The 19,807-nt window shown below is 50.4% G+C and overlaps 1 protein-coding gene across 2 annotated transcripts in view; it reads left to right on the top strand.

The window, feature by feature from the left end:
* The window catches only part of ATP8A2 (ATPase phospholipid transporting 8A2), a 492,224-nt gene extending 490,097 nt beyond the window's left edge, over positions 1 to 2,127 (top strand). For both annotated transcript variants that reach the window (XM_086329703.1, XM_086329702.1), the window contains exon 37: positions 469 to 2,127. In XM_086329703.1, coding sequence (XP_086185829.1) covers positions 469 to 566 — 98 coding nt within the window. In that variant the 3' untranslated portion in view covers positions 567 to 2,127. The remainder of the gene's footprint in view (positions 1 to 468) is intronic.
* Positions 2,128 to 19,807: the final 17,680 nt, after the last annotated feature.

Below are 19,807 nucleotides of genomic sequence, written 5' to 3'. Positions count from 1 at the left end.
TTAAACTCCTCAACTTTATCTAGTGATCTTTTTCTTTATTTACACGAACACACATTCACTGTAATTTATTGCCGGTCCGGATCCCTGCGACATCAGCCAGGCAGGCTCCCAGCACCATGTGCGCTCTGCCAGCCTTTCCTGTTAGTGTGTTTACGGCTGCATGAATTGCCAACTGGCCTGCGGCTCGGGGCGCATGGGGATGTTTCCCGCACAGGACAACTTGCCTTTCCCCTTGATGGGTGGTGGGAAAGTGCAGCCATGGCCCAGTGACCCACAGATGATGCCTCACAGGCTGCGCTAAACGGGAGGCCACCCCTCTGAGCCCTGACCACTCATGTCAGCACCCATCCCTTCACAGGGGTCACAGGTCCCTGGACCTCCATCCAAGGCTATAGAGCCGCAGTCTCTCCCCCCATATGCAGCTGCTCTGGACGTCCCTCCTCACCCGCCCCTGTGCTCCTCTTGCAGATGGGTATGCCTTCTCCCAGGAGGAACATGGAGCCGTGACTCAGGAGGAAATCGTCCGTGCTTACGACACCACGAAGCAGAAATCCAGGAAGAAGTAGGACGCTGCCTCCCGCCGGAGCGCAGGAAGAGACTCATGGCAGCAGCCAAAACACCGCAACACGTCCTGTGGCCTTAGCCCGTTCCTTCGCTCTGTGCCCTGGCGACCCTGGACCCGGACCGCTGGGGTGCCCCACGCCCTCCCTGCTCGTCCGCCATGCTCCGCCCGACTCTTGTTTGAGCGTTCAGCTGTGCACTGTGAGGTGTGAAATTAAAACCATTATGTTTCCCCAGTATTTACACATCCGTCCGGGTGGCTCTGGGAGAACAGAGACAGGCTTTCATGCTGCGTGAGGAGCCCAGCTCAGGGGTCGGATACCCGCAGGTTTGTTCTGCAGGCTGCACGGAACCTTCCCTCGAGGTGGACAACCCACTGGCCTTGATGTTCCCTGTGTTGGTATGAAGTTGGCATCATCATCTTGATTGCAATGAAGTCATAAACATAGGTATCTGGGTGGTAAACCTGAGAAGAACTTTTGGAACCTCGGTCAATGGTCTTGGCAGGGCGGACTCGCGGGGTCCGCACAGTCTCCTGACCCCTCCTGCCCGGTGCCTCCCGGCCAGGCGCCCCAACAACAGTCCCGCTGCATGGTTGGCCCTGCGCTTGGTGCATGGCAGCTGCGGGCACCCGCTCCGATCCTCACCCTCCCTCCTTCTCCCCCAGATTCAGAAACGGATGCAAGAAACCCCCCTTCTTCTCTATCTAAAGAAACAGCAATTTGCGTATATTCCAAGTGTTTATCTTCCTCTTTCTGGTGGCAAGGAGGCCTGCGGGTCAGGGTGATGTGGACTTGCTGGAGCCCTACCTGCCCTGCTCAGGCTCGCAAACCTCATTTTCTGGCCTCCAGACCCCTGGCCCTTGGCACCTGCTTAAATTAGAACCCACATTCGTTCTCTTGGGAGTTCAGAGCACATTTTGGATTTCGAGTAAATTTACAGCATGTTTCCCCAGCAAAGGAACACACCAGTCGCTCCAGACTCTGGGAGGATAAATAGCCCAGTGAGGGTCCCTGAGGGTGCCGAGGAAGACAGCCACTGCAGGGGAGCGGCGGCAGAGACACTCAAGGAGGATGCTTTTCCTGCAAATCTCAGTAGAATTCCGAAATCAAGCCCGAAGCCCAGACAGCCTACAGTGTTCACAGGCCTGCAGTTTTAATTGAACAGAGCTCCAGACATTTCAAGCAAGCAGCTTTTCTTACCTGGACAGATATTCCTTCCTATCTAGCCCATGTCAGATGCAAGCAGCTGTCTGAACAGGAGGGTCCCTGATTCCAACACAGGTTGTGGCGGGGCGGGGTGGGGGTAGGGCGGGTGGCCACGTCTTTGTCCAAGTTCTGAACAGGACAAATCCCAGGTGCCTTCAGGCGGGAAGGCACCACCTGGAACCAGCCTGGAGGCATGTCCCCTGCTTGCAGCTTTGTTGCCAAACCAGCTATTTGGATGGTGTAACATCAATACTTCTGGGCAGCTGTTGCTGGTTAAAATGACACAGTTCCCCTGGGGAGGGCCGTGCTAAATTACAAAATAAAACAATGGGGCATTTTGCTTCCTCGCCTTCTTAGAGCATCCGCGTCTGATTGGGCATTGAGATCATTTAGGGTGTGATCTGCCTGGCTTACAGAAAATGAGAGGTGATGAGAGCCCAGAGAGGGCTCCGGGGCAAGCAGAGCAGCACAGCCAACAGGTGAGGTTAGGAAAATTGCCCCTCCTCCCTCCCCAAGGTCTGAGACATTTTAAACACTAGGGCAACCAGCGAGAGGAGGGGTTGAGGACCCTTGAGCAGGAATCACAACAAAATATGTGCCTGTAATTAATACACAAAGCCAGGCAGATGCCCCACCTTCACATACAGAAAGAGGAAATCCTAAATACAGAGGAGAAATGAACCTTTGGATTGAGCTGCGCTAGGCACCCAGGATGATTTGGTTTCATCTGGGAACTAAGCCTGGTTGGAAAAGGGAATTCAAACTCAATTCTTTCATCAAACACTTGGCTGGCTCTTGAACTTGAAGCCTTCCAAATCAGATTTGTGAATTACAGCGTGCACTTGTTTAGGGCTTTATGATTTTCATTTTTCACGTTGAAATATAGTTCCGAGTTTTCTGAGATTGAAGTATATTTTCCAGCTCTCTTGAGAAGTAGACTAAACAGCCTTTGCAGTCATGAAAGATGCACAGGGAAGGAAGCACTAGAGAGATGCCTTTCTATTTATTCTCTCCCACGATTAAGCTATCTTGTAGCCAAATGACTAAACTGGGTGTCCGGGAGGAGCAGCTGTCACTGTGTGAGATGCATGACATTCGGCTGGGGCGACTCGAGCTGTGTTGTTTGTCCTATCTTTAAATTGAGGTCAGAGTGTCGCACACAAGCCCTCCCCTGGGAGCAGGGTGGGCCGACTAAGCCGCACGCTGTCAGCTCCGTGGAGATGCCACCTGGGACTTGTCACTCTGCCACACGGAACATGATACAGGCCGGCAGGTCGGCACTACAGGGCCTGACATTCGATTGGGCTAAAATGGCAGATCCCCCTCGGGCCCAGCGCTGGGCTAGTCTGGTACCCAGACTGCTGATGCTCATTTGATCCTTTGCTCAGTGCCGGCTGCTTCTGCAGACAGAAGAGAGCAGCCTCCCCAGCTCTCAGCTCTGCACCCGGCGAGCACGGGTGGATGCCTGCACACCAAGAGGAAAAGATGAGAAAGCAGAGGAAATCAGCCATTTCTGCTGAGCTGTTGGGATTAGCCTGTGATCACCAGTCTGGGGGCTTGGTCATAATTTTTGGGTGTCACTGATGGCTCTATTCTGTCTCTAGGCAGAATATTCCAGACTTCTTGACCAGTGTTGTAGTCTCCCATCTCCCAAAACACACACACACACAGAAAAAACCCTGTGCTTTGGAGAAAGAAGATGCTATGCCTTTAACATTTGGAGTGGGACCCTAACACGCAAGCCTGGGCTTTGGTGGGCCACAGCTGAGAGCTCTGCTGGTCTTTGCTTTCCCCTGACAAGGCTTTAGATCTTGCTGTAGGAAGCTGGCAATGAAAATCTATAATCACTTGTCCAGAAACCATGAATCATGAAAAAGTGAATATAAGTAACTAATATCTGAAAATGCATATGGACATAATATTATCAACTATACAGTTGAATTTTCTTTAAAGAAAGCTCTGGTCTATCATCTTATTGTTATAACAATGACCCTTTATCTTTTTGAGCCATAAAGAAGAGAATTTTCTATCATAGTCCCACTCCTAGAGATTTACATCCTGGACCACAGGTTGAATAGAATGTTTTCAAAGCTCTGCTCTAAGATAAGGTGGTCTTTAGTTTTGAACATGTGAAAGAACTACACATGTTTCAGCCAGGGTTTGAATTACTGCCCAGGGTCACTGTCCCCAAGTAATTCAAGGGTGATTTAGGCTCAGCATTTGAAATGTAGCCTTTATCTCCTGAGAGCCATAAAGAATTTTAACAGAGAAACTGGTTAAGCAGAGCCTGAAATAATATGGCAAAGAAGAGAGTTTATCAGGTCAAGTTAAAGGATGCCCACCACCCCCCATCATATTCATTAAACAATTTCTTCATGCAGATACTTAAATTAGAAAATATATGAGTGATGGAGACAGTAATAATAAAGTGTCCCCTCAAAAAAACAGAGCAATACAGCAGAGGCTTTATGGCTTTAAGTCTGTTCTTGGTCTCTGTAAGTCTTGGGGGAAAATTATTTTGCCTCATATTATCCATCTTTCCATCTTGAAGAACTAAGAGGACAGTTAGAAGATTTTACAATGGGTCTTAGAGATCAGGACCTGAGATCCCATGTGATGACAAATTAACAAGTGTTCCAGAAGGAAGAGACCCATGATACTCGACGTGTCGGACTCTTCACTGAGTTTTCTTGCATCCTCCAGCGCCCAGCAGCACATGCCTCCACTCTCTTTTACAAGAGCTTCATTTAATGCCAGACCTCCAGCTCCGGCTGTTTAAAGGGCTTCTGGTTTGTTGGGTCTCAGTGAGGCACACGGGAATCCTTTCGGCGGGAAGAAAGCCCTGGGAGCCCACATCAGCTCCAAGTGGCTAGAACTGTGAAACAAGCAGTAGTGGGGGAGGGGCATGTGCCCCCATGTCCCCACACCACGTAGAACCCATACCTGCTACCCAGTAGAGCCCCTTGCTCCCCTGACTGGGGGGGGGCGTGCAGGAAGGAGACAAGGGAGCGATTCTTCTGACACCCAGGCCGGCTCGTTTTCAAGTGACAATCTCTCGCCTAAGTTGCCTTAGCGATATCTACTCCCAGGCATCAGACCAAGAAAAACACACTCCCGAGATTAGCCCATCGGCATTTCTCCTGACCTGGCCACAGAAAGGAGACCTGTGCATTTTAAAAGCCGGGAACAAAGTGTCAGGTGGCTTTGATTTATGACGAAAGAGGAAGAAGCAAGTGGAAAGACTGGCGCTATCCAAATAACCCTGCCCGGGGAAACCCGGGGTCAAGAGAGCCTTCTCAAGAGCCTCTCACAGGCCAGCCTGACATTGTGGAGAAAGGGCCAGCAGGAGCGGGGCCGCCTGAGGGTCAGGACGTGAACCCACTTCCTTCCGAGGGACCGGAGCCGGCCGGGGTCCTGAGATGGCTGGGCGTGCAGCTACAGGCAGAGCAGGAGACACCAGGTACAGAACAGAAAGACAACCTGCCCTGTCTCAGGGCCTCCCTCCTCCCCACGAGGTCCCTGCACAGGGAATGCATTCGCGGTTTTCCATTAATAAAGTCAACCCAAGTCCAGTCGCTCTTACTCCACCTGCCCTCTCCCGGGTGGCTGAGCTGGGAGGTGTGTTGGGCTGCCCCCCCAGCCCCCCAGCCCCCCAGCCCCCAGGGCCTGCAGCCCCACCAGGTCACCCTTCCAGCTGCGGTCTGAACGTGCCACCCTGCAGTGTCTCCTTCACTTGGGCAAAGCCACATGTTCTCCTTTCCATTGTCACATCTGTGCTGCCACCGCTGAGATGGCGTTTGGCTGGGAGATTTCATCTGGTTATGCAGAGGGAAGGGGGCACAGGGAGGTGGGAGCTTGCTTAATTGGCTCCCAGCAGAGTGGGCAGCTCTTCTCTGGAGTATAGGGGTCCTGTCCTCCCCCTCTAGAAGTCTTACTATCGTCCTCATGTCCTATTAACGTCCTCTGGTTGTTAAATTACAGCAGTCTTTAGCCAGAACAGGGGAGCCAGGGGTTCCTCATGGAATGAATACAAATGAAGGGCATTTACTGGTATTTTGGGGAGGCAGGGGTTGGAAAATGTAGTGATGTGTGGCTTTGATCAATCCTGTTGACTGGTGTATGTCTGCACAAACCTGTTTCAAATAAATCTTTTGTTAAAGTAAATGATTGGACCCGGCTGTATTTGTGAATTTCTTTCCCACTAATAAGCAGCTCCTGCCATAGGGACTTTGGCCTATTACACAGAGGTTTTGTCAGCAGCTACAGACTACACACACACACACACACACACACACACTCATGCTCTGCCTCCCGAGCTGACAGCCTGGAATCGCTGTGAACGGCGGGCATGCAGGGCGATCTGAATTGCAGATGAGCGGGAGGCCAGGCCCCCTTTATGAGAAGCGGGTCTGAGAGGCCTCCCTGAGCTGGACTGACCAGGCAAAGGGGCAAACTGTGCACAGAAGGCCTTCTCTTGCAATCACTTCATTCCCTTTGGTTCATCCCAGTTCCCTTGCAAACTGAGACGTGGGAAGTTCAGATTCTGTTGTCAACTGTGAAGTCATGACACTGTCCTGAAAGAGGGTCCAAACACGGCATCTGGAGAGGGACCGCTTTGGCATAATGATGACTTTGAGCTGAAGGCGCCTGTGAAACAGCAGGTGCGGGAAGGGCTCCCCGCCCCCGCTCTCAACCACAGTCAGACCCCAGCATCCCTCCCTTTCCACCCACAGGCCCTAGCATCCCCCCCTTCCACCAACAGTCAGGCCCCAGCATCCCCCGCTTTCCACCAAAAGGCCCTAGCATCCACCCCCGCTTTCCACCGACAGTCAGGCCCCAGCATCCCCGTGAGAAAGGGGCCTTCCCTCCTTGCACCATGAAGAGAAGGACATTCTTGCCACCAGAAATGGATGTGAAGGCAGTCATAGGTGTGGACAGACCATCTTCTGAAATAACCCTAATCCTCCATGAGTTCCCCCCCTAAATTTCCTACTCATGTCCCACAATCTCTCTTCCCGTAAAACGATAGATGAGCTGCTGAGGTCTTCATTTTCCTCCTGAAGACTCCTATGTGCACATAAAAATGTTAAATAAATGTGTGTGCTCTTCTCCTGTCTCATGTCAATGAACCTGACCAACCACAGAACCAGGAGGGCAGAAGGAAGGGTTTCCTTCCTGACGTTATTTTCAAGAGCATCATGAGACCAACATGTCCTTGCAGGCACAACTTGTCACATTCGGGCAAGCATCCACAGCCCCGGAAGTCCCTCCCTGGGAGGCACAGTTCACATGGCCCAGGCCATGCGGAACCTGGGTTAGGGGAGCTGAGGGCCCAGAAGTCAGCTTTGGAGCACAGGGGAGAGGGCATCCTCACCAGAACCCTGGCTGGTGGCCTGTCTGCCTGGCTTTGTCTGGGCAGCTCCACCTGTCCCAGGGGTGGAGGGCAGGGAGGAAGAAAAGCATGCTGGACACGGTTCCCTGCAGGACCTGAGGCCAGAACCCAAAAACCTCTTACCTATCCACTTCACATGGGTTTCCCTGGTGGCTCAGACAGTAAAGAACCTACCTGCAATGTGTGAGAAGCAGGTTCAATCCCTGGGTTCGGAAGATCCCCTGGAGGAGGCAATGGCTACCCATTCCAGTATTCTTGCCTGGAGAATCCCATGGACAGAGGAGCCTGGCAGGCTACAGTCCATGGGGTCACAAAGAATCAGACATGACTGAGTGACTGACACATTTACCATGACTTCCCTTAGCACACTGAGGGACTCTGAGACAGGCCCTGGGCCCCTTTGCTGCAGTGCCTGTCACCTGGACAAATGTCTCTTCCAGAAACAGGATACAAAGAAACAATAAGGGACTAAAAATAATTTTATGCATCTGCTTCACTGACTACGCCAAAGCCTTTGACTGTGTGAATCACAACAAACTGTGGAAACTTCTGAAAGAGACGGGAATACCAGACCACCTTACCTGCCTCATGAGAAACCTGTATACAGAATAAGAAGCAACAGTTAGAACTGGACATGGAACAACAGACTGGTTCAAAATTGGGAAAGGAGTACATAAAGGCTGTATATTGTCACCCTGCTTATTTAACTTACATGCAGAGTACATCATGTGAAATGCCAGGTTGGATGAATCACAAGCTGGAATCAAGATTGCCAGGAGAAATATCAACAACCTCAGATATGCAGATGATACCACTCTAATGGCAGAAAGCAAAGAAGAACTAAAGAGCCTCTTGATGAGGGTGAAAAAAGAGAGTGAAAAAGCTGACTTAAAACTCAACATTCAAAAAACTAAGATCATGGCATCCAGTCTCATAACTTCATGGCAAATAGATGGGGAAAGTGGAAACAGTGAAAGATATTATTTTCTTGGGCTCCAAAATCACTGCAGATGGTGATTGCAGCCATGAAATTAAAAGACACTTACTCCTTGGAAGAAAAGCTATGACAAACCTAGACAGTGTATTAAAAATCAGAGACATCACTTTGATGACAAAGGTTCATATAGTCAAAGTTATGGCTTTTCCAGTAGTTAAGCATGGACAGGGGAAACTTGGCATTCCATAGGGTCACAAAGAGTCAGATACAACTGAGCAACTAACACACATCCGGACACACACATGTCTGGATGTGAGAGTTTGACCATAAAGAAGGCTGAGTGCTAAAGAATTGATGCTTTTGAACCGGAGAAGACTTTTTTTTGAGAAGACAAAAGAAGATGCTTTTGCTGGAGAAGACTCTTGAGAATCCCTTGGACTGCAAGGAGATCAAACCAGTCAATCCTAAAGGAAATCAGTCCTGAATATTCATTGGAAGGACTGATGCTGAAGCTGAAGCTCCAGTACTTTGGCCACCTGATGCAAAGAGGCAACTCATTGGAAAAGATCCTGATGCTGGGAAAGATTGAGGGCAGAAGGAGAAGGGATGACAGAGGATGAAACGATTGGATGGTATCACCGAGAAAACTTCAGGAGATAGTGAAGGACAAGAAAGCCTGGTGTGCTGCAGTTCATGGGGTCACAGAGTCAGACATGACTTAGACTGAACACCAGCAATGTGCAATCAGGGCAAGTTATGGACAATAAAATACCAAGAGACCAAAAAACCCCAACTACCGCTTCTGAGGACCCAAGAGGAAAAGCAGGGTACTGCACATGTCCCCTGCACTCAACACCCCCAAAGGGTTGGGCAAACCCCACCTAAGCCACCCTCCAGCCTGACCCCTGGACACACCCCTACCCTCACCCCATATGAGGGACCAGCTCACCACCTCCCCTTGGGGAACAAGTGAGTAAAGGAACCCCTTACTTGTTCTTGCTCCCCTCTGCTGCAGAGGGGCCTCAATAAAGCCCTGCCTGAATTTCTTGTCTGGCCTCTGATCAGTTTCTATTGCCTTGGGAAGGCCAAGAACCCTGGTCAGTATATTCTTCCTAGATAGGCCATGTGATTTTAGAACTGGACTTGGGCAGGGGTCATGACCTTGGTGGCCCCAGCTCCAGGCATGGTGGGGAGAGGCCAGCTTCACTTCCAGGTAGAGTTCCGCAGCTTTTCCTCTGCTCTGAACAGTCTTCGCTTTCTCTTTTAAAAAGTCACGCAAAACAAGATGATTTCATGCAATCAGCAGCAAAGTGTTAAATTCCACACTTTGTCATCTCTTGATCGTGTCTACAAAAATCTGCCTCACCAGAATGAACCTGAGCCACCACGGCCAAGGGCAGCTGACGACAGTGTGCAGACCCTACCTTTCTGCCTAAAGCAGCAGTCTCTAGAATAGTTCTCTCTCTGAAAAAGACTCAGGATACTCTGAAAAATCATCTGGGTTCCACTGTGTATTTTCAAAACTTTTACGTACAATACACACAATATGAGGAACTGAAGTATGGTCAGAGGAACACAGCACACAGCAGAAACCTGCTCCAGCCTCTAACATCTTCTGCCTACGTTCTCTTCCACATAGGAATCTTTCATGGGGACTTTCCAGCAGTTGTTGCAAAGCTAGGCAGTCCATGTACCTGGGTCTATAATTGATGGTGTGGGGCTTAATCTTTTCCCAGAGGAGGACTGAATAAAATCCTCCACGTACAAAAGCCAGAAGCACCAAACCACACAGTCCAGCTCCCAGACACTGAGGTTTTCTTATTTAAAGGAGGCCACACTTGCTCCTCAGAAGAAAAGCTATGACCATCCTAGACAGTGTATTAAAAAGCAGAGACATCACTTTGCCTACAAAGGTCCGTACAGTCAAAGCTGTGGTTTTTCCAGTAGTCATGTACAGACGTGAGAGTTGGACCATAAAGCTGAGTGCTGAAGAATTGATGCTTTTCAACTGTGGTGTTGGAGAAAACTCTAGAGAGTCCCTTGGACTGCAAGGAAATCAAACCAGTCCATCCTAAAGGAAATCAGTCCTGAATATTCATTGGAAGGACTGATGCTGAAGCTGAAACTCCAATACTTTGGTCTCCTGATGCGAAGAACTGACTCATTGGAAAAGACCCCGATGCTGGGAAAGATTGAAGGCAAGAGAAGAAGGAGACAACAGAGGATGAGATGGTTGGATGGCATCACTGACTCAATGGACATGAGTTTGAGCAAATTGCAGGAGATGGTGAAAAACAGGGAGGCCTGGTGTGCTGCAGTCCATGGGGTCTCAAAGAGTCAGACACAACTTAGCAATTGAATCACAACAACACACATAAATAAAATGACTTAAAATTCCTGACGGCTGGCCTCAAAGCTCTGTCTTCATGCTCGTCTCTCTGCAGTGCACAGTCCTTGACCTCAGACTGCAGAGTGATGGGTGCTGACAGCAAGGATTCAGGGCTGTCCTAAGAGTCACAGCCTTGGCCTGAGCCCTGAACAGGGAGGGTCTGTCCTGTCCAGTATCTACAGTTTGTTTCAGTTGTTCACAGTTTAATGCTACCTGCACTCTCTCCTCTCCTCTAAAGAATGTGTGTTTTTATTTGAAATATTCTAATTGCTGAGAAACTCTTCCTGATTCTCTTCCAACAAAACATCTGTGCATATGTTAAGTTTCATTTAACATAAAGCCCTTCTGCTGACCAGACACCTTGCCTGTGGCCGGGGGAGATGGGGGGATTACATTGGATTGTCCCCGATGCTTCCCAAATGGCCCTGAGTGGGGGGGACGAGTAGCTGCTGTGAGTGGAAATGGACCTTCAGCCAAGAACAAAGTCACTCTTTTCTTCCTTCTCAGTGTTCTTAAGAGAAGCCACTGCCTGCAAATTACATGCAAAGATGGCTGCAGGTAAAAGCCCTTGAATTTGTTTCCATATTATATTTAAACTTGGATGGGGGCGGGGGAGACCCTCATGCATCGGTAAAAGAAACCACCTCCCAGCAAATTTATTTAATACTTTTGCTGAAAATGTTTTAATGGAATCCTGCTCTCCAATTTATTCGGTGATAAGCCCCGGGGGGTTCACTGCAGACCTGGGGCCCTGGAGTCAGGGGGGGCAGGTGTTCCATCACCACCTACCCCCTGCATGAGGGCCCCTGGGGCAGATACCCAGGACACTTCTGGAACCACGTGGGCACAGTTAAACAGGGGCTGGTTCCGAGGCGGGGAGTGAAGGAGACAGACGTCTGTGAACACAAATGAACAAAACTTCTTAACCTTGAGAATTTGGCAGAGCAGCTCCGACAATGCTATGAAGGTATGCAAAGGCTGGCCCACGGCTTGTTTTTGAAGACAGGAGAAAACATAGTTCTGGCAACTGCATGCGTGAGGGATGGCTCAGGGCCCCTAGGGTCCCAGACAGCTGTTTGAGAACCTGGGTCTCTCTGATGAGGCAGCCGAGGCCCAGTGCCCAGGGAGAAGCCAAGCTGGAGGCAGAGGTGGAAGACCTGGGCCCTGCCATCCACATGGGCGCCACAGCCAAGCTCGGAAACAAGACCTCCCAATGACCCTGAGTTCTGCCGTCCAGGAGTTTTTGGCCTGGAAGATAGTCACCTACCTGCTTAGCTGCTCCTGAGCCATCTTCCCAACCCTGGAGAGGAGCCAGAGAAGCAGACAAAGTCCCTGCCTCTCGGAGCTTATCTTCCAGGGGAAGCAGAGACAGAAAGAGGGATCTAATAGCTCAGCCCACAGCACAGACACTGCCCCGACAAGACCACTCGGCCCTGAGGGCTCGTGAGAACCCCATTCCTTTCCCATGTAGCCGAGGCTGTAGGCTGAGATGCAAGGGAGGGGTCTGGTCGGGTCACAGCCTCCTTCCACCCGGTCCTCCCACCATACCGGTGTCTGGGCAGCTCCCGGGCCCCTTCTACAAAAGCACTAACTGCACCACCCGCCATGGCCCACCTCCTAACAGGGGCAGCACTTCAGGGGAACACAGCACCCAGTCCCAGCAAAGGGTGACCACCCTCTGCACCAAACCCTGGAGCCACATCCCACAGCCCTAAAGATGGTTTAGTCCTGCTCAGCCAACAAGATTGACCTTCTCTGTTAACCTCCATAAACCCACCTAACACTGTTCACAAATGGAGCAGCACCTGCCAAGGGCCACTATTGTCTCCCAGTCCCCAGGACTGCAAAACTACTGAAGATAAGAACAAACAGAATCTCAGTAAAACCATATCTTACAGAGACACAGCGGCCCGGGGTCTGCTGGGGACAAGGATCGATATGCATGTACCCCCTCTTCCCTGCACCTTGTCCCTTAAACTCATAAAAGACTCAGACCCCCAGTCTTCAGTATCAGTCCCTTTCCTCTCTCAGAAAGTGAATACAAACACTCTTTTCTCCTCTTGCTATTATTCCTGTGAATTCTTTCACAACTTGCACTGGCTCACCTAACACTTTGGTGGCTGGAATGGGGAGAACCTCCACTAAGTGAACTCCTTTCGCCTTCACCTCTGGCTTGACCTTCCTTGTCACCCACCGAGACATCCACCAAACTGAAAGTCATTCCTTTGATGGGGCTTCCTCTAGGGAAATCAGCGGCAGAATCTGGGTGGCAGAAAGCCCGAGGTCAGGTCTGTCCCCATCGAGGTCTAGGTTGGAACATGGCCTCTCAGATGCCCGTCCCTGTCCATCTTCCTTACGTCTCATCATTGATCCGATTCATCTTTGACTTAGAGTGAATCCTAGGTTGTTCAAAGGGGGCGGGGGATGCTTCTTCTGAACCCCAGGATTCCCAGAATGGCCCCATCTCCCAAATTCTCTCTTTCCTTTTCTTCCTAGCTGTCATTATGGGCAACTGTCAATCTGCCCCAGGGAAAGACTCCCCTTTGGGATGTCTCCTCAAACACTGGAAAGCTCTCAGACTAGGCTTCCCTGGTAGCTCAGCTGGTAAAGAATCTGCCTGTAATGCAAGAGACCCAGGTTCAGTCCCTGGGTGGGGAAGATCTCCTGGAGAAGGGAAGGGCAATGCATTCCAGTTTTCTTGCCTGGAGAATCCCATGGATAGAGGAGCCTGGCGGGCTACAGTCTATGGGGTTGCAAAGAGTCGGACACGACTAAGCAACTAACACTTTCACTTCAGACTGGACAACCTCAGACCCAAGTGAACAGTCTTCTGCCACCGGCTTGGCCTCGATATACACTGGGCGACTGGGAGGTCCAGCCCCAGGACGGCTGTCTCACCTGCAATACTATTCTCCACCTCCATCTGCACTGCCGCCGCCTTGGCAAATGGTCTGAGGTTCCTGACGTCTAGGCCTTCTGTCAACTCACTCAAGACCCCAAACTGTGGTCCTCGTGCCGCACATCACCACCAACACCACCTGACTTCCCCACCTCCGATCCTGAGCACCTCCCTCTTTCTGCTCCTTCCCCCGTTCCCTCAGCCACATCCTCCTCCAGCCCCTCAAAACCACTGAACCCCTTTCCCAGACCAGGACCCCCAGCACCCCCTCTTCCCTATCACCAACCACTCCTCCACCAGCCCCTGGTTCTCCTTCTTTTCCCCGGCACACCCAGTCTGGATGTCCCCTCCAGTTTCCTCTGGAGCCAGCCCCCCAAGTTCCTTTACATGAGGTGAGTGGTTCCCAGGGAATCGTTCAGGTTTGTGTTCTTTTTTCTATGTCTGATCTCTCTCAAACTGAACTCAAGCTAGGCAATTTCTTGGAAGACCCCACCAAATTTACTAAAGAATTTGAATATCTTACTTTAACTTAAGACCTTTCTTGGTGTGATATACATATCATTTCCCCCACTTGTACTAATACAGCAGAACAAGCTAGAATCTGGCTAGAGCCAGGGAATATGGGGACAACCTTAACAGGGGCTAACTGATGCTCATGTGCTGGGACCCACGGTGGTCCCTGACAATGACCTTGACGGAAACTACCAGGAAGGGTCGGGACAGACAGCGATGGGACCATGTGCTTACCTGCCTCATCAAAGGCATGAAGAGGGCCACCACCAGGGATGTAACTATGACAAAATGAAAGAAATTACTTCAGGCCCAGGAAAAGACCCTGCTCTTTTCCTGTCTCATCTTTCAGAGGCTCTATGCCTTTTCACCAACTCAGACTTAACCTCTGAGGAAGGCAAAGCAATCCTGGCAATATGTTTCATCTCCCAGCCAACCTCCAGCACATGTGGAAAACTCCAAAACTTAAGAGAAGGGCCCTCGGACTCCCCAGTTTGAACTCAGAGACCAGTCTTTAAGGTCTCTAATAACTGAGATGAGGGTGGCTGAGAGGGAGCGAGACCACAGGGGTCTTGAAAGCAGAAAAATCTCTCCAAATGCTCACCTCTGCAATCAATCAGAGGCACCCATCAGGCTAAGAATCGTCCGAGGCCCCCCAACGGCGACAAGGAAAACAGTCACTGGGCCCCGACTCTGGTTCCTACTCCAGCGGCAGACAATGGGGCACTGGAGTCAAGATTACCAGGAAAGGTTGCCCACAGGACCGTGCCCACTGTGTGAACTAACAAGGCACCAGGCGAGGGACTGCCACCCTCTCCTTGATAAGAAGGGACAAAATCCCCTTCTGAAACCAGGGACCCTCTTGCTAGGACCCCTCCACACCTATGATCTTCAAGAATGTACCATCTTCAGACTGACGGCCATGACCCTGGACCTGGCTCCTTGACATGATATCAACTAAGCCTATGGGACTTCCCTCGTGTTCTAGTAGTTAAGAATCCACTTATAATTCAGGAGACATGGATTCCGTCCCTTGTTGGGGAGCGAGGATCCCACATGCCTTGGGGCAACTAAGCCCATGACTGCTGAGCCAGCATACTGCACCCAAATATCCAGCATGCTGCTACTAAGACCCAACACAGCCAAATAAATAAATAAACACTGTTGTTGTTCAGTTGTTAAGTCATGTTCAACTCTCTGTGACCCCATGGCCCACCGGGCCCACAGGTAGATTCTTTTCCACTGAGCCACTGGAGAAGCCCATGCCGCTGCTGCTGCTGCTAAGTCACTTCAGTCGTGTCCAACTCTGTGTGACCCCATAGACAGCAGCCAACCAGGCTCCCCCGTCCCTGGGATTCTCCACTGGAGTGGAGTTGTCATTTCCTTCTCCAATGCATGAAAGTGAAAAGTGAAAGTGAAGTCGCTCAGTCATGTCCAAGTCTTAGCAACCCCATGGACTGCAACCTACCAGGCTCCTCCATCCATGGGAGTTTCCAGGCAAGAGTGGGGTGCCATTGCCTTCTCTGGGAGAAGCCTATATATATATATAAAAGAGTTTTCATTTCTCAACTAAGACCCGGCAGTCAAATAAAAAAATATATGTGTATATATATACACACACACACATATATACACACATACATATATATACACACATATACACACACATGTGTGTATATACACCACACATACATATGTATTGTGTGTGTATACGTATTTATTTTTTTTGTATTTATTTATGTATTTATTTATTTTTAAAGAGTTCACATGCCTCAACTAAAGATCCTGCATGCTGCAACTAAAACTGGGCACAGTCAAATAAACAAATATATTTTTTAATCGAGTTGGCCAACCCTTGGGTAACTCTATCCATAGAGGTAAGAAAGTCAATTTCTTAACTGATACTGCAGCCACTTACTCTGCTCTTCCCAAATTCTCAGGTCCCTTGATTCCCTCACCCATCATCATTATCACAGCAGAAGGCAAACCTCAACCTATGCTCCAAACCTCTGACCCACCACGCTCACTGGGAGATCAGATCTTTACATTCCTCCCTCGTCCTTCCCAGCTATCCCATCCCCTCCTAGGCACCCTCATGGGCCTCCCCCAACCCTGTTTTTGACCAAACTAAACACTAAACTAATTCTACATCACAAACCTCCTTTCTTGGAGTCTTAAGAGACGCTCCCTCTGATGCTCAGCCCTCTTCTACAAGAAATGCTGAAACAGGTTCCCTCAATTATGTAGAGAAGACTCTTGAGAGTCTCTTGGACTTCAAGGAGATCCAACCAGTCAATCCTAAAGGAAAGCAACCCTGAATATTCATTGGAAGGAATGATGCTGAAGTTCCAATACTTTGGCCGCCTGATGCGAAGAGCCAACTCATTGGAAAAGACCCTGATGCTGGGAAAGCTTGAGGGCAAGAGGAGAAGGGGGCGACAAAGGATGAGATGGTTGGATGTCATCACCAATTCAATGGACATGAACTTGAGCAAACTCCAGGTGATAGTAAGCGACAGAGGAGCCTGTCTTGCTGCAATCCAAAGGGGCCAAAGAGTCGGACACGACTGAACAACAACAATAGTAGGGGACATTGACACCCCCAAGAGGACCTCTCACCTGACTCCTGCCACTGTCACCAGGAGGGACCCCTCCCGCTGTCCCCGCTGCTCTCGATACCCTATGAAACTGGAAGATCTTAGGGGACACACACCCCTCATTCACAAATTGCTAAACTCTGGACTCCTTAGACCTAGCAACTCCCCTTATAACACCCCTGTTCAACTCGTTACAAAGGCAGAAGGCACGTGTCGTCTAGTACAGGACCTAGCTATGATTTATGAGGCAGTGGTCCTTCTCCACCCTGCAGTCCCAAATCCCCACACCACCCTCAGTTCTCCTAACACTCAGGTCTTTACTGTCCTCCATCTAAAAGATGCTTTCTCCACCATCCCTCTCCCCCGAGATTCTCAAGATATATTTGCTCTTTTACGAATGGACCCTGACACTCTCCGCTCCCAACAACTCACCTTTCCCTCCCTTCTCCAGGGATTCAGAGATAGCTCCCACCTCTCTGGTCAAGCCCCTGCCTCTGATCTACCCATGGCTCCTGGGCAGCACTGTTCCTCCCTGTGTTGACGACCCCTCCTCTACACCCGGGACCACCACACCTCCCTCACCAGACCCACCACCCTTCTTACCCCCCAGGCTCTGCAAGGCTACCAAGGTCTTCCTTCTAGAGCACACATCAGTCCAGTCAGTCGGATACCCAGGAATTTCTCTCATCCCCAGGACATCACGCAGCCACTACTCAACACACAGAGCTCACAGCCTCTCTCCTTCCACCTCCAAACTAAAAGGAAATCAGGGCTTTTCTGAGCCTCACTGGACACTTCCACATCTGGCCCCTCACTGTGGCCTTAGAGCCAAACCTCCCCCTGAGGCCCTCTCCCCAGTCAATTCTCCCCAGTGCTCCAGCCCTGGCCCCCCAAACCTGGAGAAGCCCTTCTGGCTGTACCCCCTGGATGAAGAGGAATCACCCCACAAGTAGGACAAAAACACAGCCCTAATTTAAAAGCTGTAACTTACTTCTCAAAGAACTTGGACACCACAGCTGAAGGCTGGCCTCCTCCGAGCAGAGGGCCACAATCTCACTTCTGGACAGACACTTCCTCTCCCCACACCTCACCAGGTGATGGACATTCCAAACAACGCCCCTCAGTTTCTCACCAACAGTAGGGTTACTCAATATCAAACTCTCTTACCCGATAGTCCGTCACTCAACGTCTCTCTATGCACTCAGTTCTCAACCTACCACATTCCTGCCAGACTCCTCTGAACCCCAAACCCTGGAACACTCTTGTGTAGAAATCCTGGAACAGTCCACCACTGTCCGATCTGATTTAACAGACACCCCATATCCTCCCTGGATCACACTTGGTTCACCAGTGGCAGCAGCTATATGGTCAATGAACAGTGCAAAGCAGGATACACTTGTCACCACCACCCAAGTAAGAGAGAGCTCCCCACTGCCACCCAACACCTCTGCCCCAATGGCTGGATTAATAGCCTTAATTAAAGCTTTGCAGGCTTCCCTTGTGGCTCAGATGGTAAAGAATCTGCCTGTAATGCGGGAGACCCAGGTTCGATCCCTGGATTGGGAAGATCCTCTGGAGGAGGGCATGGCAACCCACTCCAGTATTCTTGCCTGGAGAATTCCATGGACAGAGGAGCCTGGCGGGCTACAGCCCGTGGGGTCGCAAAGAGTCAGACACGACTGAGTGACTAGGCATGGCACAGAGCTTTACAACTAGCCAGAGACCTTGAGGTCAACAAACACACAGATCCTAAATTTGCCTTCCATTTCATTCACTCACATGCGCTAACTGGAAAGAAAGGGGCCTGCCCACCACCCAGGGGACCTCAAGTAAACATGCTCATCTTATCTTATAACTCAGGCAGGCAGCCCCATCACCCGCTCAGGTGTCAGCCACGCACCGCAAAGGGCAACAACAGACCCAGTGCTCAGAGACTACAGGCAACAGCACAATCAACAAAGTGGCCACGCTGGCCGCTGCAGGCACTCACGCTTCCAGCCAGGCTCTCCAGCCCTTCTCCCTCTCAAGTCGCCCTGCATGTTCACCAGTCCAAGGCTGAGGTGTGCTCAGAACCAGGACCTCCTCAGGATGGGCCATGGTTTTCACTCTCGGGAAAACGTTGCTGTCAGCAGTAGGCCAATCCGCATACCACTCTCCACATGGGCACAGAGCCCTGAAAGGTTCTCTTAGCCCCTCTTCTCCATTCCGCTAACTTAGAAGTAGAACTAAAAGATGTCACCTCACCATATCCTATTTGCAAATGAGTGAACTCCCAGAGACGTCTAAAGCCTGTGCCATCTCTCCCAACCCAGCAATTAAGGGGACGCCTGCCAGGTCAGGACTGGCAATTAGATTTCACCCGTATGACCACCCATAAAAGGTGCAAGTACCTGTTAACACTTGTTGACACTTTACTGGGTGGACCAAGGCCTTCCTGCTACACCCGGAAGGGCTTCTGTGCAACTCAGGCACTTCTGCAAGAAATTATCCCTAGACTGGGTCTCCCCTCCTCTCTCCAGAGTGACAGTGGCTCAGCTTTCACCGCTCAAATTACCCAACAGGTGTTTCAAACTTTAGACATTAAATGCAAACCACATACAGCCTGGCATCCCCAACCTTCAGGAGAAACCAGAAAAGGCTCACTCTTCCCTTCAAACAGTGGTCCACATCCTTTTTGGCACCAGGGACAAGTTTCGTGGAAGACAATTTTTCCACAAACTGGGGGATGGTTTGATGGTTTCAGGATGATTCAAGAGCATTACATTTATTGTTTCTATTATTATTACATCAGCTCCACCTCAGATCTTCAGACATTAGGTCCCAGAAGCTGGGGACCCCTGCCTTAAAAAACAGCTAAGTTCACCTTGGAACTCCATCAGGGCTGGCTAGAACACCTTCCCTGGCTTTCTGACTCCAGATGACTCAGAAGGCCCACTTACACCTCCATCCCTTTGAACTCATGTATGACACCCAGCTCTTCTTATTCTCTTTTACCAGGAAGCCTCCTCCTCCAAGCTCTTACCCCTCAACCTTAAAACTAGACTTACAACCTTTCATGGACCCATGCTAATAGATACCTACCCCAACCTCAGGTGGTGCTAGTGGTAAAGAACCCATCTGCCAACGCAGGAGACGTAAGAGACCTGGGTTCCATCCCTGGTCTCTTACGATCCCCTGGAGGGGGCATGGCAACCCACTCCAGTATTCTTGTCTGGAGAATTCCATGGACAGAGGAGCCTGGCGGGCTACAGTCCATGGGGTCACACAGAGTTGGACATGACGACAAGCGACTTGGCACACAGCACACACCCTGA

This window comes from Bos grunniens, chromosome 12 (assembly GCF_055505025.1).
Source record: "Bos grunniens cultivar Pamir isolate PY7600 chromosome 12, Bosgru_T2T1.0, whole genome shotgun sequence".
Lineage (NCBI taxonomy): Eukaryota > Metazoa > Chordata > Mammalia > Artiodactyla > Bovidae > Bos > Bos grunniens.
The sequence above is the reverse complement of the archived record's forward strand: the minus strand, read 5'-3'. Positions and strand labels throughout refer to the sequence as shown.